General features: G+C 36.3%; 1 protein-coding gene across 1 annotated transcript in view; it reads right to left on the reverse strand.

Annotated features, from left to right (window-relative positions):
• The window catches only part of Atm (ATM serine/threonine kinase), a 137,159-nt gene that overhangs the window by 83,639 nt on the left and 41,122 nt on the right, over positions 1-12,398 (reverse strand). Inside the window, exons 16-23 of the mRNA XM_004626220.2 lie at positions 11,492-11,581; positions 9,469-9,637; positions 8,958-9,151; positions 6,727-6,809; positions 6,490-6,645; positions 5,664-5,739; positions 4,793-4,923; positions 1,870-1,987 (exon numbers count right to left, since the gene is read on the reverse strand). Coding sequence (XP_004626277.1) covers positions 1,870-1,987; positions 4,793-4,923; positions 5,664-5,739; positions 6,490-6,645; positions 6,727-6,809; positions 8,958-9,151; positions 9,469-9,637; positions 11,492-11,581 — 1,017 coding nt within the window. The remainder of the gene's footprint in view (positions 1-1,869; positions 1,988-4,792; positions 4,924-5,663; positions 5,740-6,489; positions 6,646-6,726; positions 6,810-8,957; positions 9,152-9,468; positions 9,638-11,491; positions 11,582-12,398) is intronic.

Below are 12,398 nucleotides of genomic sequence, written 5' to 3' on the forward strand. Positions count from 1 at the left end.
ATCTAGTTTACTGATCAATTACAAGATATTAACAAGAATCTGCATTTTTTGACTAGTCATGTTTGATGCAAGTTTCTCTTCAAACACTTGATAATCTGCTACTTACTATATTTAGTTGAGTCCTAGTACAAGAGAAGGGCAAGACCTCATTTTGTTTTCTTTACTAAGTCAAGATTAAGAGAGTTTGCCTGGCATGCCAAAAGTCCTCTAACTGATGCCCAGCACTTAAAAACAAAAATTTACCTTTACTTGGAGCCAAACAAAACAAAACATTCTAGAGGTCCTTTAAAAGGATTAAAAAAAAAAGAAATGTGCCCTTTATATCTATAGAATATCCGTTATTTTATCATCTTCATGACAATATGCTTCTATAAATGAAATATGATAGAAATTATTTTTGACACCTGTAACAATACTGATTCTTATAGTACTTTCAAGTTGTAGAAGATTAGGGCTCTAAGTAAACTGGTGTCAAGTCAGTATTTCCCTTTCTTTTTTTTGTAGATGATGGGTTAATTTAAAATTCATAGTATGAGGGATAGCTCAGTGGACTAAGCTCCTGTTTAGGCCAGCACAGGGACTGGATTCAATCCCTGGCACCACATGCCATCCTGGCCCTGCCCCCAAGTGTGCTGAGCTGGCCACCAAGTCCTGGCATGGTGGCGCATGCCTGTAATCCCAGTGCTGGGAAGGCTAAGACAGTAGTATCACTATGAATCCAAGTTGCGCAGTGACAGCCTGTACCAAATATATAAAAAAGTAAAATTCATAGTATGTATTGCCATTGAAATTAAATATAATTTACTTATCTTTCCAATTTATTGAGATTGTTTTTTAAATTTACATTCTCTCACCCAACTGTCCAAGTCACAGATTTGATAGTCATTTAATTAACCACTAAAAGTCATTTTTAGTAAAAAATCAGAGCAAAAATAAATATACCAGGACACTAAGACAATTTTTTACCACTTTAAGAAGAAATATGCTGGGGCTGGGGAGATAGCTTGGTGGCCTAAGCACCTGCCTGGCAAGTGCAACAACCTGGGTTAGATTCCCTAGTGTGGCATGCCAAGCCAGCGGCCCTGGAACCCCAAATGAGCAGGCCACAGAAACTGGGTGTGGTGACAGACACCTGTAATCCCAGTGTTCGGGAGATTGAGATAGTAGGATCACTACGAGCCTGAGCTACGTAGCGAGAAATGTACAAAACTACAAGTTAAAAAAAAAAAGATAATTCTAGGCCCAGCCAGATAGCTCAGCAGATTCAAGCACTTGCTTAGGCAGGAGCAGGGGCTGGGGGTTCAATACCCAGGCCTGCAGTCATCCCCACCCATGGGGCACACTGCGACAGCAACTGAGACTGGGTGTGGTGCTGCGTGCCTGTAATCCCAGCACTTGGGAGGCTGTAAACAGGAGGATCACTAGAAGTCCGATCTATGTAGTGAGACCCGACAGACCCTATACTAAATACATCAAAAATACGTTTTTAAAAAATAAAAAAAGGTAATTCTAATTGTTACAATCTTGTTCCCAATCTACTTCCATCTATTGTCATCTCTTAATTAGCTCTTAAGCAGATCTTATATAAAAACATTTCTTAAAATTAAAAGGATATCATTTAAACCCACATTAAAACTTAAATTGGTTTTCCCCAAAATATTATATATACCTTAACCAAGAGAAACTGCTATTATTTGTCCTGTAAGCACAGCAATTTCACTCATTTTGTATCAGTGTTACCATAGCTTTCTATCATAAAATACTGAGTACTGTAAAAACTTTTATACCAAAGTTGTTAAAGTAACACATAGTGTATTTGTAGAAAGCAGAAGGCATGTGATAATAGCAAACAGACGCTACTAAAATTACCACTTCTCTCATTCTTTCCCGAGCTTTCAAGTATACATTTTCAAAAGCTGTTTGCTGAAGCTTCAAAGGAAGTGCTTTCAAAAACACGGAAGAATCTTGTTTTGTATTCTGAAACAATCTTTAAAAAAAAGTAAGAAAAAATAAATGACAAAGTGTTAGTTTTTTATTCAAACACCAATTTTCAAAACACAGACAAAATTAAATCACTCTGAGACATACATATTAGTTCTTGAAAAACTGATGAAATATGTAATCCATTTCAACAGTTGCAAGGAATCCACTTAGTATTAATGTCAAATATATAAAGGTAATACATTTTCTCCTATTAGTGAAATGTCTCAATTTATTTATTTTATTTATTTCTGAACTAGTGATGCAACCCAGAGCCTTAAGCTTGCTGAGTTACATACCCAATGTGGTTGGTTAGTTGACTTACTTACTTTCTTTCTTTCTTTCTTTCTTTCTTTCTTTCTTTCTTTCTTTCTCTTTAAGTTTAAGAAAGAATTTTTGAGATAGTTTCACTAAGTTGCCTAGGCTGGCCTTCAACTTGCATTTCTCCTGTCTCAGTCTCCCATGTTCAAAAGATCTTTTAACTATTGCCTGAATTTGAGTAATATTGCCCTTAAACTGCCACAAAAAATAATTTTTCCTCCTGTCCAAAGACTTCCATTTAGTCACCCCAAAAAAGGGCAGTTTAATGCCTTGGTACTCCACTTAAATTTGTAATGGAGAAAAGCTGATCATTATCTTTTTTCTGTAATACCTACAAATTTAAAATAATTATCCAATTTTTCATTCACACATTTTCACTAATTGAAACTTCTAAAATGTTTAGTACTCCTCCATTTTTCCAGTTTCACTATCCACTCTTAAAATAGTCCAACATTAAAATATTTAAGCAAAAAAACAAAAATTAACAAATTCTTTTAAATCTTTTTAGGTGTATTTGGTGCAAGGTCTCACTACGTAGCTCAGACTCGTAGTGATCCTGTTTTCAGTTCCCTCAGTGCTGGGATTATAGGAATGCGCCACCATGCCTGGTCTCCGTGGCCAGCACAGCACGTCCAGTGGCGGGGCTGGCACAGCATGTGGTACCGGGATGAACCCTGGTCTCTGTGCTTGCCTAAGTAGGTGCTTAGACTGCTGAACTCTCTTGCCGGGTTTCAAGTTTTTAAATCTTATATTATTTTTTCCCCATCCTACCATCAGCTGTTTTATAACATTCAATTAAAGGTCCTACATAATTCCAGATCTTTAACTTTAGCATATATTTTCTTTTATCTGTCAAATTCAACAAGGATTTCAACTACTACACATACTTATTAGCAGCCTTGACAATGGAGTAGTCTTATTTTTAAAAATTCCCAACCTGAGGACTTAAAACACAAAATCTGGTTCATGGAAATAGGCTGTCAGTATATTTAAATTCTGGATGTATCAGTTCATTTTAACACATAATTTGACTGCTAGGTTCAAGGTCTCTGTGGAGATCTATTATTGCTCACTTATTTTTGAATATTAAAGTTATTCAAATGATTTTCAGCTTTGATGTTTATCAAGCAGCACGTAATTTGTTTTTAAACACAGTGAATTATTTTACCTACAATATTCAATCCTACACACCACCAATGCCAAAATATCATTTTAGGAGCTAAGATAGCAGCAATGAACAGAAGACACCAACCAGTGCATTCTGGGAGTTAGGACTCTGGTGGGATGAGGAAAGGGTATGTTAAATACATCAAGCAATGAGAAATGTTATGGAGAAAAATAAAGTAGGGATGTGCCATATTCAATGGAAGTAAAGGCAGGTGAATTGAGGAGCAGGCTGCATTAGAGGTTGTGCTGTCATTATTTTGCAGTGCTGGGTACTGAACTCAGGCCCAGGAGTGCTCTACCACTGAGCTGCATCCCATTCCTTTTTCTTTTCCTACTCTGAGACAGTCTAAGTTGCCAGGCAGACCTTGATCTTATGATCCTTTTCCATCAGCCTCTATTGGTTCTAAGATTGCAGGTGTGTGCCACCACACCTGACTTCTATTTAGAAAATTTAAAATTATTCTGATAACCAGATAAACATATAATCCTTAAGAAATTAGGGGCCGGGGGGCTGGGGAAATGGCTCAGTGGAATAAGCGCTTCCCTGGCAAGCACAAGGGCCTGAGTTCAATCCCCGGTTCTGCCAAAAAAAAAACAAAAAACGAATTTCGCTTCCCTAGCAGGCACAATGGTCTGAGTTCAATCCCCGGTTCTGCCAAAAAAAAAAAAAATAAAAGAAAAAAAAAAGAAAAAGAAATTAGGGGCTGGGGAGATGGCTCAGTGGAATAAGCGCTTCCCTGGCAAGCACAAGGGAATGAGTTCAGCCCCTGTTTCTGCCAAAAAAAAAAAAGAAATTAATATTCATTTATATAAGTACTCAAACATAAAACTGACCACAAGAAAGTTCCAGTGCCTAACTGTATATTTAAGAAAATAAAATTATCAAGTAAAATGTGTTATCATTTTATAAACTCACATAAAATTATAATATCCAAATTCTACACATCCCATAATGCATCGCTCTCAAATTAGTGCCTTATTAATTATGTGGCAGTAGGTAAGTTACTGTACCTCTTTAGGACAGAATTTTCGTGTTTTTTTTTTTTTTTTTTTTTTTGCAGAACCAGGGATTGAATTCAGGCCCTTGTGCTTGCCTGCCAAGCACTTACTCCACTGAGTCATCTCCCCAGCCCCTAGAATTTTCACTGATTAAGTGCAATAAATAATAGCATCATAAAATTGTTAGATTAAGAACAAATATAAAAGCTAGAATTAACATGCCCAGCGTTACCGTTACTATCATAATGAATGAGCTCTAACTGTGCTAGACACTGCACTGCTATCGGCAGCATTTCAAACACTTCATGAAAATCTACCCCATTACCTATTAATCGATTCGGCAGTTAACATGCACACTTGGTGATTATCATCAGCAAGAAAGTGTGGAAATACTTCATTCACAGGAAAGTCTTCTCCCTTTACGTTAAGAATAGCCCATTTTGAATAAGGATCAGCCTATGAGGAAAGAACAACTGAAATTAAATATGAAATGTTAAGAGAAGGCTGGGGAGATAGCTCAGCCGAATAAGCACTTCCCTGGCAAGCGTAAGGGCCTGAGTTCAATCCCCAGTTCCGCCAAAAAAAAAAGAAATGTTAAGAGAAAAATAACTTATTATGACATATATTCAGGATAGGTAAGATGGTTGTAGTACCAATTTCCATTATTTTTTTGAAAGTAGCAGTTAATGGTCAAAATTTTTACTTGACTAACTCTATATGCGAATATATATAATCTGAACAACTACATCAAAGACAACAAAGGACAATACAAACACCATTGGCTGAATACCTCTCTATCTTGTTCTTCTAAGTGGGTACCACTTCTATGTTTATCAATTAATATATTCTCTTTAAAATAAATTTTTATAAACGTAAAAAAGGTCAAAAAAAAAAAAAGTAAAAAAGGTCAAGAAAAGAATTAAGGTTCATTGAAAGTAAGTGTTAATGTTTATTTGATCCATCTTGCATACCTATATCTATTAATCTGAACAACAGCTCTGATGATGAAAATGTGATATAACAACTACTCTTAAATTTTTATTCATTTTGAAATTCTGTACCATATATATTGTTTGTTACTCTATTTCTTTGTTTCTGCTGTTTTTACTTAAAAATAAAATTAAAAATAAGAAAGACATATATAGGCTGCTTTAAAATTCCAATGGAGATCCTACCAATAACATGGAATAGCTCACCTCAAGCAGAGTTCTAAGACATTTTACTATTGCCATCCTTACAGAGAACGTGCATTTCTTCTCTTTTGTCAGATGCCTGAAATGAGTAAGTTTTTTCAAGTCAAATAATCATTCAAATAAGAACCTAGACAGAAAAATCACTATTAACTTTATTATTCTGACTGCTTCCAACATTTCTTTCTGTGCTAAATTAATTCTCATTTTATAGAACACATTATTACACTTGACTTCCCCCAAACAAGCTAAGACATTAGTCTGAAAAGAAATTCAATATTTAATGTATGTTTGTTACCTACAATTGTGCCCCTATTTGGGGGCCATCATATTTCAGCTAGCCACAACACAGTAAACATATTTTTAAATTTTTGTTGTATCACAGGTTTCAAAACCAGGTTTTACACTGATTTAGAAGTCTTTATCAATCACATAGTACACAGGCTCTAAATCATGTATGTGTGCTCTTCTATAAATTTCAGCATGTTACCCCAGTCTGTGACTCTACACATGAAACAGATCGTGACAAGGCTAAGTGATTCACTCTGGGAACATGAGCAATTCCACTGCTTTCATCTTAGCACAGCTTTTCTTTTTTCACCATACATCTTCAACTACCAAATGACTCAAACACAATTTAGAAAGTCAAGCCTTATAAAAAGAATTTTTAAGTAATTGAGAGAAACATAAATTATATCCTGCTACTATTAAAAGATGCATATAGTTACACAGGAAAATCAGAAGAAGTCACTAACTTAAAAACGGAAAGTTTGCATTTCTATCCAGAATTACCAAAGAAAATTACAAATTCTACAAAACAGATTATACCTACCAAAATGCTCCAATCACTGTAAGGAACTGTCCTTGTGCCTCTCTCATAGGCTCTGAATCCATATCACCTTGACCTAAGTTTGTCACTACATGAAGGACATGCTTTAAAATTATTCTACAAACGTCTTGGTCACGGCGATACAAAGAACACACAGTGCTGTAGTGGAAAAAATTTATAAGCTTAGCAGACTACATCGGATAGTCTATAATTTTAAAGTGAAAATGCATAGTGTCTTACGATAGTGGTTTCAGAAGTTCAACAACATCTTCTACAGGAATAGGACACTGTTCTCCAGGTAGTTTCTTTAAAAGCACTAAGTACTAAAATGATAGAGAACAAAAAATCAGGTTTCTTCATAGATCACTTACTTTAAAAGCATGCAGATGCATAAATATAAATCCCTACTTACATACAGACACACAGAGTTGTAAATTTTAAAAGGACATATAAAGGCCTTTTTTTTGTGTGTGGTACTAGGGATTGAACTCAGGACCTTGTGCTTGCCTGGAAGCACTTATTCTACTGAGCTATCTCCCCAGCCCCAAAGGCCTTTGAAGTTACATACATTTAGATTCAAATTCATAATTATTTGTATATGGAAGTATCACAGTAAATCCCATTAACTTGTAAAATAAAATTAAAAAATAGCAAAATAACTTTCTGTGTTTTAAACTATATCATCTGGAACTTCTGTTCTCTTGCCCATAAAATGGGGAAACATCATTTATCAGACCAGAAAACTACAAGGATAAGCCTAAAGGTATAGACTTTATTTGCTTGCTTGCTTGCTTGCTTGCTTGCTTGCTTGCTTTCTTTCTTTCTTTCTTTCTTTCTTTTTTTGTGGATCTGGGGATTGAACTCAGGCCCTTGAGCTTGCCAGGCAAGCACTTATTCCACTGAGCTAACTCCCCATTTTTTCTTTTCTTTCTTTCTTTCTTTTTTTTTTTTTTAAAGGTATAGACTTTATTGTAGCAATGCAACCAATACATTATGCTCCCACCTACCCAAAATAACACCCGAGTATAAGAGATCAAAGGTTAAAAATTATTCTATTAGTGAACTTTTCAAAGCAAAGATAATTATGGGCAGGGGAGAAGTCAAACACCTTAACCTATCTTTGTATCTAGCCACCTGATTAGGATTTCTGTGATATTATGGATATAAAAGGCTGTGCAGGCTGGTGAGATGGCTCAGCACCTACTTAGAACAAGCTAAGCTAAGCAAAACACAGTGACGGCAGTTCAATCCCCCAGCACCACATGCCAGACAGCCCCGCCCCCTGGTGGGCTGAGCTGGCCACACACACAAAATGAATGAATGAATAAATAAATAAAAAAAAAAAAAGGCTGTGCAACAATTATCACTTATAATGGTAGTAACCAGTTTGCAAGAACTGACAATTTTCCAGCTACAATGACAAATCATAAGGCATTTCCCCCATCTCTAAAAACTTTTCTTATTCCTCAGTAACAAAATGAAATGATCCCTTTTAATATTTAATGTGAGTCATGTAAGATTTTATGGACTATCTTGAAGCAACTTTAAGCATCAAAGTTTCCAGAAAAGCTGGTCACCTTTCACCAAGGTGTACACGAGTACAGTCTGCCAGGTCTGAGACCAAGAATTCCAACAGGGCACAATTATCCCTGTTTGCTGGTGTTACAACATGATGTACCTAGTCACTACAGCTAGGAACGTGACCATGAAAGGGTTCCATGAGGGACTCAATCTGTACATTTGCCATGATTATTGAACCAACAAGACTGCCAGTTTACTGCAAATGAGGACATAACCAGGGACCACCCAGATGTTACTCAGCCACAGGCTCTACCCAATTGGCCTTGAGGACTGGGGGTAAGCCAAGAGATTAGTTCAATATAAGATTACTACGTAAATAAGTCAATCCATGTAGAAGCCAGGGTTGGTGGGTTTGTTCATTTGCTTTCCTGTCAGAAAAGGGACCAACAGACTTGGACAGATAAAAATAAACCCTGTGGTGAAGTGGAATTAAAGATATTTACCAGTAGTACTGAGTCAAAGGCAAAATTCTGACTTCAACCACATTATATATTATTTTTACAGTCAAGATCTACGCTTCTTAGAGTAGCCTACAGTAATTTGTAATAATTATACTTAACAGGACTAAATCTATCCAAAATCTGTCTAAATTTTAATATCTAAGTAAATGTTTTCATAGACTATTCAGAGAAAAAGTAAAAGCTAGGCCTGTGTGATGGCATGTCTTCCAGTTACATGGAAGACTGAGCCCAGCAGTTCAAAGCCTGCTTCAGCAGACAAGGACAAAAACAATGTAAGGAAAACAGAGTGTATTTTACAACTAGTCTCATTCATTTCTCAAGAAAATAATTTCAAATCTTCAAAGGCACCAAGTGATTCTTACATGTCACACCATTACATTCAGCCAGCCACACTAGATACAACCAGCTCCCCCACTTCACTGGACTCACCGTGTGTAAGTGGATGGATTTATTAAGATCCAGTGAATCAATTAGCATTAGTAACCTTCTCCGAATATCAGCAGCTCTGAAGGACACCGACTTAGTCTGAGATGTAGTCACACACATACACAGGAACTTGAGCATGTCTAAAAGAAGTAGCTCTTGCTTTGACAGATTCTCTTCTGCTAAAGGATTCATAGCACCTACAAATAAAAGCATTCATTAACACTGAGAGGGGTACAAGAGACACATACACTGAGTACAAACTTGAATGCCTCTACTGCTTTCCATTGTCCAAATAACTGAAAACATAGATTATTTCTTTACTGTAAATTCCTCTCATGGATAATAAAATAGAAAAGTAATACATTTAATTAAAGTCAGAGAAACAATAATATACAGAACAATCCTTATAGAGTATATTGAGGGGAAACAAAATTTGCATAAAATCGTTAATTTGGCTTCCTACAATGCTAAATTAAGTGATAAAATAATTCTCAAGCAGTAGATATGTATTTACCAGTGGTAGTCTGGTTCTCTCCAGGATCATGTGCATCATTCGCACTACTAGAAGGGTAATCATGAAAGAGATCTGTAGGTGATGAGCCATTTACATCTTTTAGATTTTCATTAGTATCATCTTCTGATTTTACCTCCCCAGAGTCAGATGGCTTTCTGATAAAGGATACCTTCAAAGAAGAGAAATATCTTTTCAAGTGGGATTCTTTCTAGGATTAGACATTTTTTTGTACCAGGAATCAAACCCAAGATCAAGCACTTCCCAGGCAGGGACTTAGGCTGCTAAGCTACCTTCTTGGCATCAAGGTGGCGCCTTTCAAACTCTTCAAATTTTCCCAACATAATTTATAGGCAAATGAATGTAAAACTTATAAATTGTTATATGACAATTTTGGAAGATAATGACAATATCCATCAACAAGCCAAGTACGGTGGCACATGCCTATAATCCCAGCCACTCAGAATGCTGGGGCAGGAGAATTGCTTCAGGCCAGTTAAAGATGAGCCTGAGTGAAAAAGCAAGATTGGGTCTAACGTGAAACTGAAATGAACTGAAATAAGCTAAATTAAATGTCAAATGCATATTCCTTTTGAATAATCAAGTCCCTTACTAGACTTTGTCCCATATCCCTCGTATGAAGAAATAAATACAAGTAGACATAATATAAGAATCTTTATACCAGAATATATTATTTAAAAAAACCAAAAAAAAACTAAGCACCACTAGAAACCTCAATTAAGAAAAGATAGCCAAAAAATTTCATATCTGTAGTGAAAGACATAGATCTACAGAAACAAAAAGATCTATATCTATATACATGCAGAGAGAGAAAGAGAAAAAAGAGACACCACAAAAATGTATACACATTCCAGCAGTTCACCACACTAATATGTATCTGGAAGCTAATGCTCACCACTGTGAGCACCTCTTATAACTGCAGAAGCCAAAGGGTAACGTACTAATCTTATGATGTCTTCATAAATCTGTATTTATATACTGGACCAGGGAGATAACTCAGAGATCTAAGCACCTGCCTGACAAGCACAAGGACCCGGGTTTGATCTCCAGTACTGCATGCCATGTTGGCCCTGACCCAGGCCCGTCAAACCAGCCACCAAAACCAGGCGTGGTGCTACATGTCTACAAACTCAGCGCTGAGGAGGATGAGATAGGAGGATCGCTACAAGTTAGAGCTACATAGCAAGACCCTGTACCAAATACATAAATTCATAAACAATAAATGAATAAATGAAATACATATTTTCTTTCCTGATGTATACATTTTCTAGGCAGACTATGTGTATATGCTATTATCACACAGTGCAATGACACACACTGCTAGATAAAATATAGTAGTACATAGCTTATAAAAAACACATACAATGACAATGAAAAGTGACCAGTATTTGTCACAAAACTTAGATAATGAGTATTTTTCTCATTCATTATTTAAATATCTATCGTGTATATCAGGCATTACTTCACACAACAGAGCATATGCAGCATAAGCCCATTTGTATGAAAAAAAGAAAAATAGCACAACTACCTGTTTTGGTTTATTTTTCTTAAAGAATTGTTTTGAATTTTAATACAATGTGGCATAGGAATAGATATTAACCTGGATGATTATCCAATCTTCCAGCTTTCCTTTTTATAGAGAAACTAAAAGCCTGGCGGTGTGCTAGGTACTGCTATTAAGAAGCAGTCAGGGGCCAGAGAGATAGCTCAGCAGCCTAAAGCGCCTGCTGAGGCAAGCTTAGGCAAGCGCACAGGGACGAGAGTTCCACCTGCACCATATGCCCTGCCAGCCCCGCCCCCCCCGGGGGGGGGGGGGTGAGCCGGCACAAAAAATAAAAAAATTTTAAAAAGCAGCAGTTAAATATATTCCCCCCAAACAAAATAATTTCATTTGCTTTCCATTCACAGAAATAAAAGACACTGTACAACACTGCTAAGATTTCTTTTAAAACACTTTGATATTACATACAATAAAATATAGTAGTAAAATATGAAGCACACTTACTAAACTTTTACAAATATCTGCAATGTCATTCATCAGCTTTGATGTTAACAATCGTAGGAAAAAGTCAGATGCAATCTTTTTTGGATTTTGCTGTATTTAAGAAAAACAAAGAACCAAGAAACAATTATTCTTGATGCTAGTATTTTTTCTATCAAAATAAAATGTAGAAAAAGGCCAGTACATGTTATTCTGAAAACATCAATCTCTTACAGTAATAACTGCTGCAATAAAAGTTTTTCCTTGGCTTAGAAAAGATTAAAGTACCAGTTATTTATTTTAAAAATAAGTAAGAAGTGTAGATTAGAGTTCATTCTTTCATTTCTATCCTTCCACATATACAAAAAATGCAGGAAATTCATTATAAAATCAAAAATATATGCTGATAATATAAATACATGCCCATGCCCATAGGATTAATACTAGCTTTCACAAATTTCCCAATTATTAACTCTCTGGCATACCTCTGCTACCCCACAGGCCAGCTCCAAATCAAAACAAAGATTACTTACAATAAAAAAAATAACTTCATCATTTTTTTATTTTTTGAGACAGTCTCACTTTGTGCTTCAAGGCTAGCCATGAACATGTGGCAATCCTCCTGCCTTTCAAGGGCTGAGATTACAGGTATGCACCACCATACCCATCAGAACAATAAACTTATAAATGAACAAAAATAACCAAAACAACTATCTGCCCAATGAAAAGACTATAATACACCAATAAGAAAATCTTCAGTCCTAGCCCAGGCCCAGTGAGTACGTGGGAGAGCTTTCAGCTACCCTGCGCCAGGGGGACCTACCGGTCCCAGCCCAGGCGCAGCATGGGTGAGACCCTCTTCCACCCCCTTGGGATGCCCCCCACCACTCTGTAGTACCCCCCACCCCGCCCACCGAGTAGGAATTTCTGT

Source organism: Octodon degus, unplaced genomic scaffold (genome assembly GCF_000260255.1).
Source record: "Octodon degus isolate 3935 unplaced genomic scaffold, OctDeg1.0 scaffold00012, whole genome shotgun sequence".
Taxonomy (NCBI): domain Eukaryota; kingdom Metazoa; phylum Chordata; class Mammalia; order Rodentia; family Octodontidae; genus Octodon; species Octodon degus.